Source organism: Micropterus salmoides, unplaced genomic scaffold (genome assembly GCF_014851395.1).
Source record: "Micropterus salmoides isolate LMB-PRFRI ecotype aquatic unplaced genomic scaffold, ASM1485139v1 Ms_hic_scaffold_8, whole genome shotgun sequence".
NCBI lineage: Eukaryota > Metazoa > Chordata > Actinopteri > Centrarchiformes > Centrarchidae > Micropterus > Micropterus salmoides.
In genome coordinates, this window is record NW_024044570.1 from 28,354,096 (window position 1) to 28,378,948 (window position 24,853).

A 24,853-nucleotide genomic window follows, 5' to 3' on the forward strand; every position below is an offset into this window, starting at 1 on the left:
GCAGTGCAGCCGCTGTGTAGCTCCACAAGCTTGCCGAGCAACGGGACACTGTATCTCCAGCTTTCAGAGAGACGGGGCAGTCACTCTTACTCTATGCCTCTGGCCTCACTTGCACTTTGAACAGATGCCATTATATTCACAGTATTCAGTATGCTCCTTTGTGGGATAATTGTGAAAATAGCAATGAATGCACCCACATGTGCACCGCAACATACACTGGACAGGATCATGCAACACCAAAGTGGGTGACGCGTCAATACGAAAGTGGTGCCATCACAAGTCATTAAAGGGATAGTTTTGGAAAATACACTTCTTCACTTGGGAGTTAGATAAGAAGATCAATACCACTCTCATATCTGTACAGTTACTGGAGCCAGCAGCTGGTCAGCTTAGCTTAGCATAAAGACTGGAAACAGTGAGAATCCTTTAATTGCAATTCACTAGCTAGCAATATACAGCAAAATACAAAAGAACTTGAGGTAGGCCTGATGTGAACGTACATGAAGTCAAATTAATTATCTTCTCACACACACACACACACACATATATATATATATATATATATATATATATATATATATATATATACACACACATGCATTTCCATAACTATGTGTGAAAGAAACTATATACATAACAAAAATTAAAAAATGAGGTCAGTTCACACAGAGAGAATAGAGATACCCAAAATAAAAAAAACTACACCAACATAGCTGACAGTCAATATTGATCTTTTTCTATCTATTTATGTTGCACACTGTGGTCTTAATCCCTAGTCATCTGTAGCTTCCTGTGGGATTCTGCTGAAAACATTTCAAGCAAACATTTAAGGAGAAAAATAAACCAATGATTTCTTTGTATTTATGTCCAGGGAGAAAACTGCTTTGGAAACCAGAGAGAGGCACAGCAAACAGTAAGAAGATGATGGTAGTTTGAGTGCATTCAATCCAGCTCTGACTTAGACTGGCTACAAATAGATTAAACTAGATTAGACAGAAAGTGGCAAGACAGAACGTTTAACTCCCTATTTGACAGTCAGTAGGCAGTGGGCTTAACAAAATAAAAGCCAATTTACAGAATCCCACTGCTGGTCCACAAGGAGAATTACTGTATGACCCCGGCACATATGCCGCAATTTGTGTCAATGCCAACTTCCTCTTCTGATTTTCTCTTTTACAGCAGAATAGTCTATCAACACAAATCTGATCTATTTCTCTACTGGGGGTGGGGGTTGGGGGGTACAGATGGCTATTCGGAAGGATCTATACACAGAGGCTGTTAAAGATGGTCACCTAAGGAGAGATGGGCCCCGGAAGCATTGTGTCTGCTTTAGCAGAGGCAATGGACCAAGCTGAATTTCATCAGTAAAGATAAAGTGGCATGGGAAAGGGAACAATAAAAAAGTACTGAGCACACTACAACAAACTTTTCCAATCAATGCACTTTCTCATGACGACAGGGTGAAATTAATTCTCGCCTGAAGGCATATTGTAGGGGGGAGGTTCACTGGAGAGTAAGAGCTGTTGACAAATACTCTTTATCCTCCGGTCAATGAGTATGGGAAAAATAGGGGATGTAAGAGAAGGAGTGAGTGGAGACAGCAGAGAGAAGGCTTGAGAAGAATGAGACAGCAGTAGAGAGGGAGAGGACAGAAGTCTGAAGAGACAGAAAGAGCCATCAACAGGGAGGCACAAGTGTTGAAGCTCTCTCTAAGCCTAATGACAGTGTAGCATCACCAGGACCTCCCTGACATTACTGAAGCCCTCACTTCCACTTAGAATAGACGTTTCCCTCCTAGCAGCGAGCGGTTGTCTCACCCTAATTATTCCGCCCTCTACCTGCATGCCTCGCTCTGCTTGTCAATCTCCTTCATCTCTCTATTCTCAGGTCTCCCCCTCCTGTCCTTTCCTCCCTCTTTCTCTCTGCTGCCCTTTCAATACCTCCTTAGGACACAGGAAAAGTCAGAACTCTCCACTCTCAAAAGATTAGTTCTGAATTTTAAAAAGGTCTTGTTGTTTTTTGTGGGTGTGCATATAATTTGAATGAGCCAATATTTGAGCTCCCCTATTGTTTTTACATTTATTGCTACTTCAGCGTTGTTTGTTGTACACAAATTAGTCATTTTAAAATCTAGCAGTCAAGTGACTAACACCATTTTTGGATGATTAGTGGGGCCAAATACACACCAGAATTATTATTATTGATTATTATTATGGACTTTTAGAGAGAATCATCAAACATTCAGCCAGTGAACTCAAGCAAGAAAGCTGGATAACAATAGAGGAAACAAGGTAAGGGAGTGGAGTAAGTCCGACACACAGTTTCCAATCTCTGCACCCCCAGTTTGTAATGTAGGCTTTCTGTTCCTTGTTTTTTTTTGGTCTTAAAGCCCAACTTGAGATAACCCTAGGACATCATCTGGCTTATTTTCTCTTAAGAGTGGCTTATTTTCTCTTAAGAGTTACGCACAAGAGCTCTCTCCACTACACAACATTTTTCACATACTTTCAACTAGTGATGTATAAACTGACACTATGTAAAAATGGTGGACCGCCCCTTTAAGGAGATTATTTTACTATTTCTGTATATTCTTCAGCACAGCACCGTAAAATTTTATTTCACCGTATCGGGCCTTTAATGACGTTCGATGAGAGGCAATTTGGTTGACAGTCAAAACTTTTCCATCATCTGTTAGCTTCTCAAGTTTCAGACTTTGACCAGATTGTTATGCAGTGGCTCTACCCCTGTGCCACATTGACCACGTGGACATAAATAATGAATGTTTGAAAAGTCATTAAAGCACTCTGGGATGCCACGCAGGTTACTGAATGTACACAGCAGAAACTCATTGCACTCTTGCAAAGCATGTGGGAAGCGATGGCTTAGCTGTCATCTTATTTGCTTATAAGACAAGTACATTATCTAAAATCTGTCTCCAAAGAAAAGGCAGGAAGTCAGATTTGAGGTTCAGAGGAATTATTCAGATTAACTAAAGTGTTGTAGAGACAGACAGGGAATGAAAAATGATCTGGCCTTTTGACCTAAATCAGTCGACCAAATCCCTCAAGCATTTTCCTTAATTACTTTCTTTCAGCCCTACCCAATTGGCAACAATTAAACTGTTTATCAAGACATTTTGTGAAGTCATAATCATGATGTGAAAAGAAAAAAAATCATAATCGCATTATTTTAATATGGAATAATTGGTCTCTGAGTCACTCCCACTTCTTTCTTTGTTTTTACCTCTATTATCAAATTTGTCTTGCCTTTTTCCTTTCTGTTGTTCCATCTTCTTAGCGTCATAATGATTCCATTTTTCACCTTCATCCTCATTTCCCATTTCCCTCACTCGTCTCCTCCAACAAAGCATCTCGTCTGCTCTTCTGGTGAATATAATTCTCTACCTTGTTGTTCTCTCTGGTCCCTGGCTTTCATTGACTACTGTCGTAGAGACTCAATAAAATCAAGGGGCGAAAAAAAAAAATAACAAGATTAACAACACACACTTTTACCCACAATGCCCAGGGGGGCCAATTTATCTTGAGGAATGCTCAGCTTAAAAAAAACTGTGATTGACACCTCTAACCTTCATTGGGATGTAATCTTCATCTTTAGCACTCAGAGATCTAATTAATTAGGGGGAATCTCATTTCCTCACTAATGCAACTGGACAGAGGCATGATAGAGGAGGGAGAGAAGGGGGGGGAGGGAGGAGGAGGCGGAGGAAGGATTGAGATGGAGGGGGAAAGAAGGGGTGCTGTATTTCATCAATGCCTGTGAATGGTGTCCACCTTGTTCAGTTCGGGGAAGAACAAGAGAGAGTGAGGTGGTTGGGTTCACACCAACTACACTGTATTGATTACAGCTGCCAGATCTCTGGCCACTAGCCATCACATAAGGAGACACTGCAGTAACACTCTTTATAATGGGATCTCTTGGTTATGTACTCCAGTGTTTCACTTTCTTATCTGGACTTCTTTTGTGCGTTCAAGCCATCACTATGTGTGAGGAAGTGCTATCTGATTTTGATCTGGTTTTGTCTTGATGCTGCGCTGTGTGTAAGTGTGTAAATCAAACTCCTAGTCAGTGTCACCAGTTGACGGCTGGAGAAAATATTTGAGGTGGGGCTGTGCCATATCCAGTCACTTTCAGTAACCGTCCCAATACAATTTAAAATAAACTGCAGGATACCAGTGCTCTGTGAAATAGTCAGAAAATACTTAGGGCCAGATTTACTAAACATTTGCGTGTGTAAAAACGTGTGTAAACTTGATACCACCTGCAAATGAACACGTAAGCTGATCTACTAATGGTGTGCATGCAGACATCTTTCAAAAGTACAAAATAGCACCTGTTGTTCATTTAGTACTTTTGCCTTAATGAATATGCAATTTGGGGCGTTTCAGTTTTAGAGTGCAAAGTAATGGGAGGGTAACATGCAAATACATTTATTTACTAAACGCAATGTGATTTCCCAAGCCAAAACGTAATTTCATGTGAGTGTAACAAAATCTGTATTTAATACGTTTGAAAGGAAGTGTTGCGCCGAGATGGCTGCTGTTATTGTTGCCAGAAGGAGACACAGCCATAATGAAAGAAAACGTAGAGAAATCAACAATATTAGATAATATTATTCTGTATCCAATATATAGAAATACAATTATTTTATTATTTAGGCCTTTATAAATTGAATAGTTTTTTTGTATTTTCCTTTAGCTTTGGCAATACTGTTGTATTAACATTCATGCCAATATAGCAAATTTTTTTTTCTACGTGACATGGAAGAATTTAGAAGGTTGCGTGGCACTGCGGAGAGCCCCCAGCTGCAGTAATACATGGATCATGCGTAAAATTCATCCAGCCAGAGGGAATGATCACCAACATCACGCCGGTCGTAGGTATCGGAGAGGGAATGGGGCGTTGGGGCATACAGAAACAGGAGATTGCGGATGTTGGGTGATTGTTCCCTCTGGCTGGATGAAGCACGAGCTGCTGGCATTTCCTGGCGTCTGGGTCATTCCAGCATACTGTAGCTGTTTCTGCTGGGTTTTCCCAAAGCAGTTTTTCAGGTTTGCTGTCCCAAGTACTTAGTGCACTCTTAGGCAGGTACATACAATTTCCACCTACTCGGGACACACTGAATGAAAAAAAACAAGGTTTTTACTCAGTGGCTGCTTTCCCTCCTTACTCTCCATGGTGGAAACCATTGAAATACGCAAAACCTCATTTAAATACAAATATAACAGGTACTAAAATTGCACATGCAATATTTTAGAATTCACTTTAGAATTCACTCGCAATTTAGTACTCTTTATTCGGGATATTAGTAAATCGGGCCCTTTATGCCAATATTAAAAGGTTTCTTACATAAAAACAGTCAACATAAACATAGAAAGTGGCATGAAAAGAAAATACTCAAGTAAAGCTTACTTTATGTTGCTATGGGCATATCTTGTCAGTTATTAGCTTTGCTGCCGTACTGCCTGGGTGATATTTCTAGCACCCCAGAAGAGATCCCCAAACATAATTATTTAGCCTATATTTTATATATTAAACATTATTTTGCAATTTAATCACATATCTGCCTAAAAAAAGTAATTACTGTTCATATAAAAAATGTTTAATTTGAAAAAAAAAAATCAAAACACTTTCAACCACCAGGGAGGACTGCGCCCTCGCGCCCTCTATTGGCCAGCCGCCACTGAGGGTCACTAATCACGAGTGTCTAAAACAGCCAAATAGTACAGCTATTTGGATGCGTGTATTTAGATTATCTATTTATTAACTCTAATGAGCTGTAGTTCACAACTCATGAGAAAAACATAATCTGCTGAGGGTCAAGTTTTCCTACTAATTGAACCTTAACTTGTTGCTTTACTGCAGCAAATGTCACTGCCACAGCAGCCTTAAATGCCTGAACAGCAATAAAAACCAATGGAAGTGCTGTTCTTGTGAAAGATTTACCATAACAAATAAAAAAATAATTGTTTAAGCATTGAACAAATCTGTGTTGAAGATAGGCCTAAGAATAGGGCTTGCATTCATCATCGCGATTTTGTGACATCACATCACTAGTTTAGAAACCAATCATTGGCCAGTATGCAACTTCCACAGAGGCTAACGCGAACATACATTAAAAACAGACTGAACAGTGAAGTAGCCGACATATTGCATCTATTAGTTAATTTTTTTTAATGAAAATGATTTGCCTAGATTCTGGATTTTGAAAAAGGGAGAAGGAGGACTTTTAAAAAATTAACTGTGTAATTGAAATATAAATGTGGGAAAGAAATCATACCAGACGAACTTTTCACAGCAGAGTACCTTCATATTTCTTAAAAGATGTCTGGAGGGGATGTTTAAAGGCATAATGAGTAGGATTTTCCAGTTGCAGTTTGTAAACACACGATTCAAAGTTGTCTTCTCCTACCCGGCTCAACAAGCAAGAGAGAGAGAGCGAGAAAGATCAGCGGTGGTTGAGTGATCTACAGAGTGAATGAACAGAGGGAGAGGTGTTAGCGAGAAGAAAGCAATGAGTCTAACAAAAAATAATCATGGCCACCCCACAGAACACAACCTTGAAGGAAGAAGCCAGATTTTGTGTAAATGCATGCGAAGCCACTCTTCATCCTGTCTGAGTGTGTGTGTAGCTTGCTCAGACAGACACAGAGCTCTTTATACATCCATGACACAGAGAGCGGAGACAGCAATGTTTTTATAGAGTCCTAACCTCACACCCTGCGAGCTGCCCAATGGTTGATGCTTAGAAACGTCCCGAACACAACAAAATATTTAATACAGGCAGAGTGCAGGGTCTCTGCAGGTACAGACACACTTAATCACACTAGTGTGATTAAGTGTACTGTGTTCTGTGTGCCATCTGCCCTGTAGAGTGAAAACCGGGATTCATCTGTGAAGAGAACACCTCTCCAAAGTGCCAGACGCCATCGAATGTGAGCATTTGCCCACTCAAGTCAGTTACGACGAACTGCAGTCAGGTCGAGACCCCTATGAGAACGACAAGCATGCAGATGAGCTTCCCTGAGACGGTTCCTGACAGTTTGTGCAGAAATTCTTTGGTTATGCAAACCAATTGTTGCAGCAGCTGTCCGGGTGGCTGGTCTCAATCGATCTTGGAGGTGAAGATGCTCTGAAATGCCTTTGGAGAGATGGCTTATGGTAGAGAAATGAACATTCAATTGACGGGCAACAGCTCTGGTGGACATTCCTGCAGTCAGCATACCAACTGCACGCTCCCTTAAAACTTGCGACATCTGTGGCTTTGTGCTGTGTGATGGAACTGCACATTAGAGTGGCCTTTTATTGTGGCCAACCTAAGGCACACCTGCGCAATACCCATGCTGTCTGATCAGCATCTTGATATGCCACACCTTATCTCGGCAAAGGAGAAGTGCTTACTCACACAGATTTTGACAGATTTGTGAACTATATTTGAGAGAAATCGGCCTTTTGTGTACATACAGAAAGTCGTAGATCTTTGAGTTCAGCTCATGATGAATGGGGGCAAAAACAAAAGTATGAATTTAGGGAGCGAAAACCAGCTAACACCATCCTTCCTCTACACACAAGGCCAAAAGCATGATAATACTTCACAGCATCAGCCACTTCATGCAGGACACAACAGGCTATAGGAGAAATATTCTATTATATTCGACTATTTTTGAAGGGTAAAGAGATCTATGAATATATTTCACAGTACTTGTGGTCTAGGCGTGCTGTAGTTCATTTATATACACTGGCTGCAGTTCATTTATATACTGTAGGTCTTGATTCTCTCAGTTCTTGCAGATACATACTTCTGTATCTTTAAATTACTTCCACACAACTCTGGCTACAGATATGGTTGAAAAAAATATCTCACTGGGCGGTGAATACAAAGTGCCTTGGCTTTGTTGTTGGAATGAATAAAATCACTATGTTGCTGCTTAAAATTGTTCTCCACCCTGCCACTGTCTCTACACCCATGGAGCTCCTTCATTACGCTGCTGGCTGAAGGCTGCCTTTCTTGTCCTTTTTGTTGGCCACCTCATAGGCTGTGTACTGCACCTACTCACACTGACTCCGGGCATGGGTGTCCATGCCTCTTTTCTCTTTACCCACCCTGGGGGCCTTATACCTCTGTCCGTACTTGCCCGCATCTCTCTCCACCCAGCTCATCTACTCGCACCTTTCCAATCTCTAGATCATAATAGGGGAATGAAAGGGAGTTTATAAACTGAAGTGCACATCAGATCTGCTGTAATGAAATCTTATCAATGTGTTCCCTGTGCTGTATTATTTGCATATAAATGACATAATATAATAACTCTCTCCGGCCTCTACCTGGGAGGAGTAAATATTTCTCTGTCTGCTTTGTCTCGTTGCTGTGACACGAGGAAACGAGACGCTAATTGAAGAGAGGAGAGCATCTTTATGTGACGACTGACATTCAATTATGTTTGGGGGATCAGATTAGGTGGTGGCCCCAGAAATGTTTGAAAACAACATTTTGCAGAGCGGCAACTCTGAAGGCAGCCGAGGATGTAATTTGAATGGCTGTTTGAGGCCCGCGCTGAATGGCGCTGCTCTGAATGGAATCACTATGCTATGACCTGCGAGTAATTGGATGTCCAGAGTGAAGTGTTGACAGAGAAGGGCAGGCGAGGCTGACAGAAACAAAAAAGAGATAGACAGTCAGGCGGGGAGACAAAGAGAGAAAATAACACTAAATGAAAATAAGCAACAAAACAACACAATGAACAGGCGCGCCGAGGGAAAGAGCAATAAAAGGAGAGAAGAATCACAACAATGAAAGTGGGAAAAATGCAGTTTTCCTAAAGAGTGAAACCTGCCATAGCTTCAACTGTTATTCATCACAGCGAACAGGCATGCAGCCACTCTGGCCACAGTGCCAAATAAGCCATTAGAAAGGATAAGCTTTCTTATCAGCAAAACACTGTCAGGAAGGCACACTGACAAGGTCGCACCAAACAAACACTGGGTCACTTTACTTACAGCCACCATTACATACTATACTGCAGATCAGGGATAATTGTGGACATTCATCCATCTACCTGCCACTCTGGATGTGTACTAGTGATGCATAACAGAGCAGACAACATTAAGTAAACACTTTTACAGCGCAAGCAACCGGAAAGTCAGTCCTTAATATACACAGCACACAGCCAAAGATCATTTGCTGACAGATGATGCGCGTGTTTCAACAAAGACTATAACCCATCCTGACAACAGACATTATTTTAATGTATACAGGCTGCATACTATTGAACTGCCTCAGAGTGAAGAATAGTGCTTTTGCTGGACTGTCTTTTTTAGGTGCAAATATTTTTCCAACAGTGACTGAAGCACTGCTTTTCAATCTGAAAGTCACCTTCAGGTAAAAAAAACAAACAGGTTGAACTGTATTGGTTTTTAAGATGTGCTTTCTGTCTGACAGAAAAAAAAGGATTTAACAAGCACTCACAACACATCTCCACAGACGGAGGCGTAAAAAACAAAACCTAAAATAAAAGAAACATGCAGTTTTATCTACCTGAATAAAAACATCACGATTCCTCCACACGCGCACACACACACACACACACACCCACACCCACACACACATCCATTTTATCTCCATGTAATTCACCTTTGTAGAACATGGAAGGGGATGGAGGGGTCGGCCGACTCCATCGATTGGCTATCCTTAGCGGTGACAGCTCCCAGATTGGCCAGAGAGCATTACAGAGTCAGAAAGTCACACTGCCATTAGCAGTCTGTCCTCTCTGGTTACAGCCTGCCTACACATGGACACTCCATAGCCTGAAATAGATCACAATGATTGGGGGGTGCATGTGTGTGTGACACCGACAGATGTCTGTGCCTGTGTGCATGGAAATGTGATCACGCTGTACAGTAACTTCAAATATATTATGCATGAATTCCAAGCCAATAACCTTAGCACACTCTTTCACTTTTTCTTATTTAGTGTGTAGTGTGTTATTACTTCTCAGAACCCCCACACTCCATCTCGTCTCTGCATTAAGGCAAACTTTTCATATATTTGTGTGTGTGTGTGTGTGTGGGTTGGTGGGTGGGTGGGTACGTGCGGGTGTGCTGTTAAATTGGAATTCATCACGTCTCAAGCGACAGTAAAATCAGAATATACGAATGAAAAGATCACAAAACATGTTTTGTACACATGTTTATTTGAAGATTCATGCTCGTTACAAGTTACTTCATATATGTCATTGCAAAGGAATCATATGAATGGACAGCAAAATCAGAGGAGCCTTGCTATTTTATAGACTAGAGACTAGAGTTTGCCATGCCTGCCTGCCACCCTCCACCCAGCTCTCCTCACTTCTTTTCTGATTCACATCTCTGCTCCTCCAATTCACAAGCCTCTGAAAAAGATGTACTGGAGTCGGGCCGTGACAATGGGAGGTGGTGCATGAAAGCACAGATGACTAAAGAAACTAGGGTTTGAGTGATAAATCAGCCAGCTGAGATATTGGGATTAAGTTCTCTGTATTATGCAGGATCAGCAGAATGATGTCTTCAGCCTCTGTGATGGAAGTTCCTCCCCAACTAACATCAGCCATGATATTTTTTCTGAAAAGCTAAATTTGTTCATTTAAGCTTAGACACGTTATCCTCACCAACACACACTCGTAGATACACACGCTCAATCACACACACAGGAACAAAACATAATTTCTTCCCGTCTTTCAGAAAGATAACATAACACCTCACACACTGTCTCTGTCAAGCTGCCATATGCTTGATTTGCATAGGCCAAAGAAGGTGGAACAAGTTAGTCAGAAAGAAGTTAGTACATTAAACACTAGAAACCCTGTGCGTCCTACAGTATTTTGACTTTTCTGATCCAATTTAACATCCTTCTACATGTGCAAAAAAGTTGAATAACTTAAATTCCAGTGCAGTGCAGTACAGGCAAGTGTTTGCATGTGGTAGCAACATGGTGTAGCCTCAGCTCATAAATAGAAAGGTTAAGATGGATTGATTTCTTACTAACAGTGTTCTGATGATTAAGAGAGATTTCCATGTGTATAGATATGAACACTCCTCCATCTTTTTTATGAAAATGGCCTCACCTCCCAGCAATATTAGCTGTCAAAAATTACAGCCTGCCATTGATCCAGCAGTCGTGTGTCAGAATATTATAAGACAGTGAGGGGGGACGTGTCTAAAGTAAAGTGAGGAGAAAAACACAGAGCGGTGGAATAAATGTGCATATCAAGACAGGATTTTACGCCTCAGAGAAAACACTACAGGGGAAATCAGACTGATTTCAATGTCACAAAATTGATTGTCCAATTTTCTCCGGATTGCTTCCTGCTTCCCTGTGGTAGGTGAGGTGTCTATCCAAATACACTTAGAGCTCCACCTGAATTATAGCTGAGGAATTTGCAGAACAGAAGGGCAAAAGTTTCGTTTCTTTCATTTGGTGTGTAAACCTCTTTCTTTCGCTCTCTGTCACACATATAGTGCACACATATGTTGGGCATGCTGGTCTTCAAAAACTATCATCTGGTTGGCAGATGGATTTGATGGGTGTCATTCTGAGGCCATATTTATGAGAATGTGCTGAAGTGGCTGGGTTTAAATCTCTCCAGACCTAGAGGAGGACAGTTTAAAATGTATGCCTTCTGCACTTCCATCTGGCTCTGCTGACTGACTGTGCTTTTGAAGAAGTCTCACTTGTGTTTCTGTCTTTGTTACTTTTTTATTCTACAGAGTTGCTGCACTGCGGCTGGACTATTGCTAAAACCCCTAAGGACGTTTTGGAAAAATCCAACACACATAAATATCTGTCGGTGTGGGGATGAGGGCGATAGACACTTGTGGATACAACATAAAGACAATAATACATGACGCCGCAGGCTCCCACAGCCTTAAGGTGGCCACATCTGCAAACATATTAATACCACAGAGAGCTATTTCACAGAAATAGATTAGTCAAAGCTGTTTGGCTGTTTAGTAGGAAAAAAATCACCATAATGGATTTCACTTCTTTGGCTTTGATGGCATTTGAAAAGAAAGAGACTGGGACTGCAACATCACTTCATTGCGTGTAATTTTTTCACACAGGTGTATCACTAACCCATTACTGGAAACAGTATGAAAACACTGTCATGGTGTTCATTTCTTCATTTGAGTTAAGCAGTATGGAAAGTCAAAGTGATTCTTCAAGACAGACACTTTGACAGAAAGAGTTGCTGTAGAACACAAACAAGTTGGCACAGCAGAGGAAAAACACGGAGAAAGCACTGATGTCAGAAAGGCCTTTGTCACAGCAACGAGACGTCCTGAAAATAGACTGGAAAATCCACAGTCACACATGTTCTATCTAGTGCTTTTATAATAATTTTATATAGGAAGAGTACTCCACCGATTTGACCTAGTCACACTCATGATGGACCATTTAAAACAAAAAGGATCAAAATCAATGCAGCTGAACCAGAGATAGTCTTTCTTATAAAGATTTGGTGCCTACATAACTTATTACAACTGAATGGTATGGTAACTTCTCTGTAACTCCACACCCCCAGATGTTTTTCATTTTCAGACTTCTTCTTCAGACCCAACAGACACTTACACAAGTGACATCTCTTGAGGCAAAATATCAGACTGTGCGCAGCTCCCTCTGGAGCCACAAAAGTCTTTTTATAACTCTTAGTGCTCCCAAAAACCTGTACAGACTTTGATGTGTAACAATTGTTTGAGTTTCCCTTTAAGTAAAGGCTGTTCATGGGCAAGTCTCAACACACTTAAAAACCCACTCCAACAGGTTAAACAGATAATAAAAAAACTCTGTCCATCTCTGTGTATCAAAACAGATTGAAATCTGACAGGAAAAGGTGTTTAATCAACCTTGTCCAGACAGCTCCCACTGAATATTAACTGAAAATAATGTGTCAGGACAAACCCAGTGCGGCCGCCAGCTAAGGTTTTCATTAAATCATTGGTGTAAGTGAAATAATCAAACATATCTCCAATGAGATTCTACCAACAACTGGCTTGGGTCTCAAGTCTTGGTGACTGTGAAGGACTTACTACTAATAATAATCATAATAATAATAGTTTATTGCCTATGGAGAACAAAGTGATAGGAAGAACCTGCTTTTTTCAGAGATTTACTGAGGCCACAAACAGGCTGGCAATTTGGCTATGTGCCTTCCTCAAAGGCATTCAACTGCATATCCGAACACCAACCAGTTAGTGGTTGTAATAAATCTTGGCTGCAGACAGTTGGAGGAGTACTGCTATAGGTTTTTTCCTCTTCATGGAGCATCATCTTTTAAAATAGCCTGGAAGTGATATGCTTCAAAAGTCTCACTTTTATACCAACAGAGGAAAAACCAGGAACACCAACATACGTCTCAAATTATTATCTCTCAACCGCCTCATAAGATCAGAATCAACAGTGCTTCTTGCATTGATTACATCTCATTTCATCGTACTTTTAATCAATTACACCTCCGTTAAACAGTTTATAGTAGCTTGCAGAGCGGCTCATCAAGGAGGTTAGCCGCCATGGTTCCAGCAGTTCCGGATGGGAGGTTTTCAGCCAAGCTTGTTGGACACCACCAGAGCCGGCGGATGAGTTTGTATCACCTCAATTAAACTATGCGCTAAGTGTCTGACAACAGCTAATATTCCTCTTCCACCAGCGAACCCAATCGATGTTCTGGCATTCGTCACCCTGCTGAAAAAGCAATCATCCTGTTGTCTCGCTCCGGTTAGACGGGGAAATGGAGAGACACTCATCTGGCTTCTGCGCCTGCTCACTGGAATGCACCACCACACATTCTCACAAAGACACACGCAAATGCTTAAAGATGGCATACAGCACACACACACACACATCCTCTGTATATACACACTTTCTTCCCTCTGCTCACTGGCAGCATTAGTGACATGTCGAGAAAGAGTAGATGTACAACAAGTTGCATCTCAGAAATAGCAAGTGTAAGGCTTGTGACAAGAACCTGTCCAGCGAAAACTCACACTCTGTTCCACTTGGAAAAGGACCATCACTCAGTGCAGTGATACACCACACACACGCGCACGTCAAGTCAACCCACCTCTCTGTCAAGTAACGTTGGGGAAATAGCGGTGACAATGTCGCCTCTTTCTGCATCGATGTAGAACATTTTCGAGGAAGGCTTGTCTGGTGACTGCCTGACGATGATGTAGCGCAAAGCAGCGTTATCTGTGGCGGGGTCATCTGCGTCGAACGCCGTCATTGTCATCACTGTGGTTCCTGCAGAAGACAGTGAAAGACAGGGTTGAGTCTGAAATCAAACATACTTCTCAGGTAAAAAAACAAAAGTGAGAGACGGAGGTAAATGCTGCTGTGTTAAATATTTTTTAGAAGAATACAGCAATATTTTTGAAGATACAACAAGTGCATTTTTAATCCATAACTAAACCTTAAAACTTAAATTATGCATTCAGTGTCTTAAACATTGCAGTTTTCACTTTTTATCCGAAACCAAAACAGAAATGGAAATAATGAAACATGGAACAGGTGAAGATATCAGACTGTTAGGCAAATTATATTATTATTTTACATGTATCTTTGACTATTTCAGAAGCTTCACATCCTAAAGGTTTTTAAAGGTAAACCAAAATCCAATAAATAATGAAATCACACGTTTAGCCAGCCAATCAAAGTGAGACTAACTCGTTGTCTACATAATGTTTCTTGTGCATTACAAGAAACAGTGTATTGTGTTTGGAGCAATCATGGCAGCAGGTGCATGAAAAGTGCAATTTCAAACTACGGCTGGCCAGACAGCCGCTTAAAAAGTTAGCCTTTCCTATTAATGTGTTTTCCCCCTCATGTCACCTCTAACGGCACGGTGCATTTTATTTGGTAATGTGAACAAAAATGGAAATCCTGCCCATTGCAGCTGAGCTGAAATAGGAGAAAATCCTTGACACAGCCTCAACCCTCAATCTCTGTCTCTTGTCTGTGATGAGATACACTTGCACAGATTGAGAGAGACACACACTCACTGCACAGAGATAGAAATACTACACACGCCAGTGCGCGGATATGTACTTCCAGGCCACACCCTCCCATACACACACACACACACACACACACACACACACACACACACACACACACACACATATAGACCATGTTAGGTTGTGTGTCTTCTGAGTAGTGTTTTCCCTTTTCTCCATTGTGGGCAGAAGTGTCTATAAACTGTACCTCCATCCAGCACTTCATGTTCTTGCTGTTCTCAGCTTGTAGTCAGACATTTGTGATTAAAATATCATTAGCTGAATACTTCTTCGAGTTCTAAGTTTGACTGATTGTTAGAGAGGTGCAGGACTGCATTATGATGTGATGGTGTGTTTGGGACACAGATGGAAACTTGTGATAAGGAGTCTGGTACACAAACAAAATGTGGGACTGATGATTTTGTGTGTGTGTGTGTGCGTGCTGCACGGAATTTGAAGTGATTTGTTTAAACGGTCAGGTGTCTTTTTTTTTTTTTTACTATAAACAGAAATCTATACAGTTTTTGGTAGCAATAATACATTCTAAAAAGACAAACAACAAATCAATGTGGGTGATGAAGCAATTCTGCTTCTGCGTTCAGTTTTTTTGCAACATTGCAGCAGTCAAAAGCATTTTTTTACCTTACATAAAGCTGATTCTTTTCTTTTCTGAAATTATTAAACCCACTGAAGTTATGTGTTTTCTGGCAAGAAACCCCTTGTGATTCTTATTTGACCCACATACTTCTCAAATAAAAACATTCTTAAATAGCAGCACTGCACAGCATGGCCCATAAACATCGATCTCTTTTCATGCTTCTCCTTAATACCCGACAGCACTTCACCACAGTGCATTAGCCAAACTATTCAAATAAGACACAAAAGGGCTACTGGAAAATATGCAAAGTCTACATTAAATACCGGTGGCCCAGTCAGTACCAATTGTCTGTAGTCCAGATGAAGGTAATGAGGGGCAGCGAGGTGTGGGTTTTATCCCCTTGGCATTTGCACTTCAAGGTGAACCATTAAGGGTTAAGTAAACCGGTAATCCTTCCTCTGCTGAATAATTACACAGTCCCATCTCCTTCATTACCTATACTCTGTTCCACTTCACACCTCGAACGCAACACTGTTAGAGATGACTCAGTGCTCACAAACACTGATGATCGCGCACATAGCTTTGCCCACAGACACACCAACTGGCAAATTAGAGCATTAAAAACAATGAGTAAATTTGTTATCTAGAACAGATCTCAGTGAATTATGTTGTCATTCCACTGGCAAACCGAGGTCTCTTGAACGCAACACAATCATATTACATGTTTTATGTGACATCAGAGTCAAGCAGACCCGCTTAACTCTCACTGTCTTCATCAAATACCATTATGCCACTCACAAATGAGCATCATGTAACTAACAAGCATTTGTCATTCCAGAATATAACACAGCATCAGCATCAATCAACTTACATGATAAACATCTGGCGTTCTGTAATGGGACAATGGGGTTAGGTATAACTCTAACGATGTCTGTTTTGTTTAATCATAACATGACATCATGTGCGTGGCCTTGGTGAAGACTCGTTGCCCTCTCTTATCAGCTTCCTCCTCTGACAGGAGCCAAGGCTCAATCAATCTTAACTGCATTGGATGGTTATTTTGTGGGATGGATGTGAATGCGCAGGACTGCCATTACCTCACTATCACAGACTCATCTGCTGGATGACACCAGCTCTGGCTGGATGAAGAGAAAAGTGATACAATAAAGAAAGAGACAGCAGAGAGAGTCTGTAAACAGTGTGTGTGTGGCATGTCTATCAAGTTACTGTATAATGAGATGTATGGTGCTCAGTCAAAAATAAATAAAATAATGAAATAAATAAGAAGCGGGGCTATGAGGCAAAACATCACCAATTTACACATGAAAAGACACAATGATTGACAGTGAAAAAGAAAGCACACATAGATACACGTGTTGTGAACTGATTTCATTACACAGGCTGGTGGGACACTGCCTACAGCTAACTCCTATATCTTTCTCAAATACCGAGGGAGATCGGTGCCACCAGGGAAGTGACACACTGTGAAAAGCCAAGATGAAGCAAAAGAACACAGACAAGATCGAAAAAAGGGTAAATGTGATGCTAGAGTGTGTTTGAGTCTACCGTGTGTGCCGTGTGTGCACACATCTGCATAAATGTTAGTGGTTGGAATTTAATTTTAAATTATTCAACATGCACGCTGGATATTCTGAAACCTGAAATGAGATTTATATTAATCAGACTCAAGTGGCTGAAAAAGAGTGAGAGCTGACCCGTTCTATTCTCAGGTTTGAATGAGATCAAAGGAAGTTCAAAGATTAATCATCTTATCCAATACCAATACTGCTGAGATCCATGCCGATGAATTAAAAGCACATATTCAAAAGAAGCAGAATGCAGTAAGAGGTGGTAGCAGTAAGTGTACACGGAAATGTTTGAGTGAATTCCACAAGGCGATAGAGATAAAAGGAGGCGTGGAGAGAAACACATTTAAAAAAAGTAGCAGTGGGAGAACATTGGAGAACTGCCACCACTGAACATTCGGTTAACGTGCAACTGATTTTCCCATATTCACTATGGGGCCAAACAGCAGTTTTGCTTTAAGGAAATGACTAAAATGATAAATGTTTAAAAATTGTGAGTTAGGGAAAATACAATTTAGACTTTGTGACCATGATGCTAATTTAAGTTTAAGTTAAGTTTAGTGAACAGTTCTCTTTGTATATATTTCCAGCATGTAAATACAGTATTACTTTTCAGTCTTTAAAGTCCCACATGCCAGCATCATAGTAGTCACACAGTCATGACTTACTAGGACACTTGAATAGATTATTACATTACACTACTGTTATTTGTAACAGTAATGTATTTGTAATGTATTTGTAAGTCAAAATGTCTGAAAAGGTGTTTATCTGAGAAGGAAACTCTGCTCATTGAACAGAGACCAAAAAAAAGTACGTTGTATACCACTTTGTTTAATATTATTCAGAAATCTCTCTAACAAAAAGAAAAAACAGATAGCTGAAAACTAAAAACAACTCTGATGCCAGTGGTTAACATAAAGAGGAATAGACATTTAAATAAAAGAGAATGACTAAATAATGTTTGCTTGAACAACAAAAGAAGCTTTGATGCACTTTTCATCACAATGCATTGCTGATGAGACAACTATTCGAGAGGACAGATACAGAACAGAATGTGCTTCTGTGTTTTTCATTCTTTGTACAGCCATTTATTCCCAATCATATCTAAAATGTGTCTACTATTCAGCTCCAAATACATGCAGTCATGTCTATTAAGTATTAAAGTGACAGCTGTGAAAGTGGCGCAGGTATATTGGTGAAGCAGTTTTCAGCAGCGAGGCTATCTATTTGACTGGATGCTGCATTGTACTCTACCTGTCTACGCTGTTTTAATGCCTATTGTTACAACTACACTACTCTTCAGTGCTTGGATGCCGGCCTGCCTGTTTTTTTTTGTTTGTCTCTGTGTCTTTTGTTAAACGTGTTATTTCAAAGAGATTATTCTAAAGATCTGATTTTCTTTGGATCAATGCACTTCAAGCTTGCACTTGTAGCTGTTACGTGTATTTTGCTGAAGTACTCAAATCTTTCCGAACTTTCTGCCTCTTGTTTTCACGTTGTAGCATGGACGGACTGGAAGGAAAAAATGGGCTTGGACTTTGATCCAGACCAGCCCACCAGATCGGTCCCCGTATACTCCACCACAGCCGCCCTTAATGCACGCACGTACAAACAGGACAGGACCAGCCTCTAATAAACCACCTAGCAGCATCACAGCCATTGATCACTATGGAAGTACTACTTTAAAAAGGCTGCAGAACACACGCTGAAATTATCATGATTAAAGTACTTTACATCACATGAAGCCTTGAGATAAAAAAGACTAAAATATCCACAATCCTTACTGAGACAGAGAACTGTCTAACTGCTGCTTAGGGTCAGCTGGTTGGCTTTAAGTCATGGGAGTACACATAATAAAAAACTGGTTTATTACTCCACACATAGAACGTAACCTAATTAGCATATGTCATTAACATTTATACGTGTACAATGACAAGACAAAAACAATCGGAATCAAATTAAAATGCTTATTTTAGCAAAATAAAATTACACAACAATAAATCACTAATACTGAAATGATTTATTTCCCACAAAATCCCCACAGGACAGCAAAATGTAGACATTCAGAGCTTTACTAATGTTAGGCATCAGATTTGAGTTTTTCCACCAACCTGTTTGAACACACAGTTATTGTACTCTTTATCTCTGTTCTTTCTTTCTGGTACATTAACAAAACAGTAGCTGACCAACAGTATTTGCATTTTACTAATATATTCTGATGTTGTATTAACACATTTAGATGCATACCGTTCAGCTGCACTATCTCTGGCTGCACTGTCCTCTCTGCCAAATCTTTCACCTGTGAACAGGGCTGTGGCCTCTTCGCGGTCTTAGTGTCTGTGGCCCTGGTACTAGTAGCCTACTACTACTACGGAACGAGCCGGTTACTTTTTTACATTTACTTGCATTTCAGCTAAGACCTTTGAGTCTTTTGTCTCTGAACTTTTCAGCCCAACCCTTAACGTTTTCAAACTCTGCTTTTCCATCTTATGTTCTAGCTTGTTTTCCAGCTATCAGTGTCGCTGTGATGTGTGTGAGTGAGAGGGAAGGGCTCCCTAGATGTTCATTTAGAATACACCAACAAGCCTGGGGAAAGGGGGGGTTGGCCCGTGTTGCCAACTGTTTTATTATTAGTAAAATTGTATAGCCTAAGGCAGGTGGCCCCCGGTACTCCAGATGGCCAGACCGCTACTGCGTTGTAGCAGGGGATTGCGTAAAACGAAGGTTAAGGATAAGGATATGGTAACCCTAGTTCTATAAGCACAGGCGGAGCCCTCTACTGGATTCTATGGGTACTACCTCCTCCAATCACATGCACGCACTTGCACACTGAAATTTTATCGTGCACGTAGCCGACCAATAGGATGTCGTTACGGATACATGCGTGACGTATAAATAGCAGTGTCCCTACTGCCTCAGCGTCTGCCCGCCTCTTCAGCTGACGGTGTCAGGGCAACAGGGCTTATTGGTAGAGGGCTCCGCCTGTGCTGTGAACTAGGGTTACCATATTGTAACCTTCGTTCTATCTCACACAGGCTCTGCCCTCTACTGGACTCTATGGGTACAGTGGGTGGAGCCTGATGACTGTCCGCCCTAGCCGCGACAAGCCACAGTCCACCACACCAACCCGGCCACAGGCCCCAACCACCACATCACCTAGTGACAGAATGGTGGGACACCCCTGAGAAGGTCGCTGGACTGATAGGGGCTTGGCCTGACCATTAACACCTGCACTGCCCTGACTTCTCACTGAAACGTCAGGCACTGCCAGTGTATGTTCCCCCTCTACACCCAGTAGTTACCAGATCCTCACTTTTCAGATCCTAGGTCGCACTTGCGAGCAGGATCCCGAGAAGGAGCCCGACATATCCAAGAGATAGAAACGCACAAATGAGCACAGTAAGGGCCAAGATGCCATTGTGCAGATCTCTTCGACACACACCCCGCTGAAAAAGGGTCGTAGACACTTCCACACTTCCGAGTGGAATGTGCACGCACCGCTAAGGGTGGGTCTGTTCCCACCCGTCTACAGGCTTGGGAGATTCATTCACAAAGCCAGCTGGCCAGGCTCTTCTTGGACAGGGTTTTACTGACTGCATTATCACTGAAACAGATGAACAGCTGACCAGTGCATCGAATGGGGGCTGTGTGCTCTACATAGGACATTAGCATAGCACACATGGACACAACAGATGCACTCTCACCCCCCTGCACCCTAAGTGGGGTAGGGGGTAGAAAGCATCCAGATTTATTGTCCTGGACCTGAACATGCTCTTTATGTTCTTAAGAACAAAGGAGGTGTGTTGTCTCAATCTGGCTGCACTGTGGACACCAAGAACCAGCATGCAGCTGGGGTGAACCGACAGGCACACAGCTCACTCACCTTCTTAGCAGAGGTGAGAGCAAGGCGCAGGGCTGTTCAAGAGATAGCATTTTCAATGAGGACGGCTCCAGGGGCTCATAAGGTGCAGATATTAGAGCCACCAACACAAGCACAAGTCCTACTGAGGTGCCAAGCAACACGACAACGGTCACTGTTTTCTCACACCCTGCACAAAGCGTATCACGAGAGGGTGGGTGACGACTGTTCTGTCTCCAAACCCCCCCCTGACAGGAGAGATAGCTGCAGCGCGACAGCCCCTTCTCCATCAGACCTTGCAGGAAAGAGAAAACGGATCCCACCGAACAGATAGGCAGATCCGTCTCCCTTTCAATGCATCAACGCTGAAAGCCCAACCACTTAGCTTTACATCAAGACGTGGTGCAGACTGCCCGCCGCTTGGATGGTCTGTATGAACTCAGCGGATAGACCAGCCTGAGTCTGCCTCTCCACAATTTTAGGAGCAAAACCTGGAGAGGCTGATCCAACACCAGCATTGTACATATGAAGCCTCACCCTTGTGACAGAGCCCCCCAGACCATAGCTACAGGCCAGAATGTAGGCTGTGTCACTTCTACCAGAATGACGAACGACCGTTTCCGCCTCACCTAACTGAGGGATGAGATGGGAACACAAACAGCAGCCCTTCTGGCAATGCGTGTGTAACGTGTCCATCCCTAAGGGTGGGCTGTCCTGTGGCTGAATTGAGAACCGCAGTGGGTGTTGGCAAACAGATCCACCTCCGCTCTCCCAAAGCAAGCTCAGATCTGCTGAGCCACATTGTTGTGCAGTCTCCACCCGCTCGGTTGTGGGCCAGCCCTCGATATGAGGTCAGCCACCCCCATTCTCCAAGCCTGGGACGTGAAGGGCTTTCAGAGACAGCAGGTGTTCTGATACCCACGTCCATAGGTTTCCTGCCAGCGCCAACAGAGCCGTGGATTGGACTTCGCCCTGTCTGTTGACGTATGCGCTGGAGGAAACCACCACACTAGAAACATAACCTGGAGTGGATTGTGGATGTGTGCTGTGTGGCCCCCTCGGCTCTCCTCAAGGAGCCACAACACTCACTGCACTCCCCTTGCAGGTCCCTCTCCATCCAGTGAGAGACTCATCTATGAAGACTGACACTGATGAAGACACCCTGCCGAGCAGCACCCGCGCTGCCAGACAGTGAGAGACCCCCAGAACTGCAGGTCCTTCTGTACTAGAGTTGAAGGGGTGGGAGGGGTGGGAGGGAGGCCTTTGCCTCTTGAGGTCGAAAAGGTCGAGCGGGCCATGAACGCACCACAGCCGGGGTCAGGTCGTGGAAGCGGACCATTATTGCTGCGCGGACTCGGCAGTCAGGCTAGCGAAGCGGAACCACCCTCTCACCCTCTTGGTTCTGACTGGGAGAGCGGCGTGGGCCGCGGGTCGAGCCATTACCTTAGCGTCGGTGAGCACAGCAGCGTTCAACACGGCTAGCTCAGTGGGATGGGGTTAGTGGTGGGGAATTAGCACTTTTAAGAATGTAATGTGTTTCTAATAAACAGTTTCACTTTCACAAGCATCACCACAGTGTACACAAGCAGCACATGTTAGAACAGTGGCTTTGTGAACACAAGGCCGCAGGGCTAACGCTTAGCCTCACCCCAGGAGTTAGCTCTTTGATGAGAGAAGTGAACTTAACTCTTTGAGGAATGTAATTAACATGTTTTACTAAAAAAACGATTTCCACATTCTCAAAAGCCAGGATAATTTGGTGGTAAATTCAGTGAGGAGTTCGCTGAAGAAAAAAGGATGCTGAGGCAGTAGGGACACTGCTATTTATACGTCACGCACGTATCGGTAGTGACGTTCTATTGGTCGGCTACGTGCGTGCGTGTGATTGGAGGATGTAGTACCCATAGAGTCCAGTAGAGGGCGTAGCCTGTGTGAGATAGAACTACATATTGCTTAAGTCACAATGTAGGCATGACCAAAGATTTAATGATATAATGGCAGTGTGGAAAATATATGTTTTTCGTGGGCCATGAATATTTCTTAGAATTATCAAATAATAAGAAACCCTGAGTCTCATAGTTTAAAAGAATGTGTGTATTGATGGACTGCTAGCGAACTGAGAAGTAGGAAATTCATGACCACACCTTTCCTTTGGCTCTATGAGCTGTAGGTAGAACTCTGACAAGTTCATCACAAGTTACTGCGAACATTTTTTCATGCAAACACTTTATAATCTCTGTAAAACTGATACACATGCAATTTTCTCAAACAAAACTTTAAACCCTGGTATTCCAGTGAATTCCTGTTTATTTTCAGCAAAGTGTGTACATCTTTTGACATTGTGCCCAGATCAATCTGCAACTTGATTCTCATGTATTAGTTCTCATTTGCAACTTAAATGTTGATGAGAATCAACTTTGTAAAAATGTTTCACCATTGGGCTAGTTGTAAAGCTTTTCTAAGTAAATTAATTTAGATGCAACAAAATAGCAACAGTAGCCGTAGATGTGGAAAGCTGTTTTCGAGCTCTGCTACACGGAAACTAAATATGAGATAATGAGCCCTGAGCTGTATAGAGTGAGATACAGTCCAGCTGCCCTTTCTTGCCTCCTCCACAATGCAGTTTCTCCATTTTATCTTCTTAGCCACTGTCTGCTAAGGCCACAGCTGGACCACTGGCAGAAGACAGATAATAAACAATTTATGCTGGATACAACCCAATGTAATCTACAAAGAAAAACAAAATACAGACATTAAGCATCTTATGAGGAACGAAAATCCCTGTGATACACAAACCGAATGTATGGACTGATGGATAACATAAAATAGCTATGAAATAATAATAGATAAAAACAGACATTTGTGCTTGTGTTTGTGCTTGTGCACAGTTTACAGACTCTGATTGACAGAGAGGACAGGGGGACAGTCATTGATTTCATTACAGCATACCAATGACACATTTGTTAATGAGAATATAAATAACTGGCTAATGAGAATATAAATTACACACAAGCTAATGAACAGAAGAACTTGGCAAACAACAAAAGACAAACAATGACAATAAAAGCTGGGTAATGAAATCACACCTTAAATTGATAATTGAAAAAATAAATGAATTATATTAAGTCATTTGAAAGAAAAAATAGATTGGTAGAGGAGAGTCCATATGAGAAGTATAAAGACCTGGGATTTATCTTCCAAGTTTGTATTTGTGTATTTCAATTAATTTGTGCCTATAATGTTCATATGTATCAATGAGGTCACTGGGCCATCGTCGACATGGCCCAATGCATTTACTATGTGAATTTAAGTGCAAAAAGCACTCTCTCTGACAATAGCTCAACACAGTTAAACTAACACCAGACCTCTCCATGTGTTATGTTTTCATCAGAATGAAATATAATCCACTACAATGGACCACTTCAAATGGTATGTTTCAGGGGTATTTGACACAGCCAAGTCAAAATTACTTCCTATAAGTGGCCCCAATTATTTTTAATCTGTCTGTAGTTTTTCCAACCATAAGTGGTCTACACTCCACTATAACTAGATTCACCCTAAAGCATAAAAAGTATTTGTGTCCTTACAAAATAGTTTATGCTCTTATTCACATCTTGAGTTGGTTTTATTAATAATTACCATTGTGAAGTCCAGAAATGGTTTACAACATGTCAAAAGTGCATTGGAATAGGTTTGGTACTTACGTTATTTGTTTAGTGATCTCCAGAAATGTTGAATGAACTGCCAAAGGCCTTACAAATACCATTT

General features: G+C 41.8%; 1 protein-coding gene across 3 annotated transcripts in view; it reads right to left on the minus strand.

The window, feature by feature from the left end:
- Positions 1-24,853, minus strand: part of cdh13 (cadherin 13, H-cadherin (heart)) — a 338,083-nt gene that overhangs the window by 123,443 nt on the left and 189,787 nt on the right. For all 3 annotated transcript variants that reach the window (XM_038706579.1, XM_038706577.1, XM_038706580.1), the window contains one exon: positions 14,112-14,290. In XM_038706579.1, the coding sequence (XP_038562507.1) occupies positions 14,112-14,290 (179 nt within the window). The remainder of the gene's footprint in view (positions 1-14,111; positions 14,291-24,853) is intronic.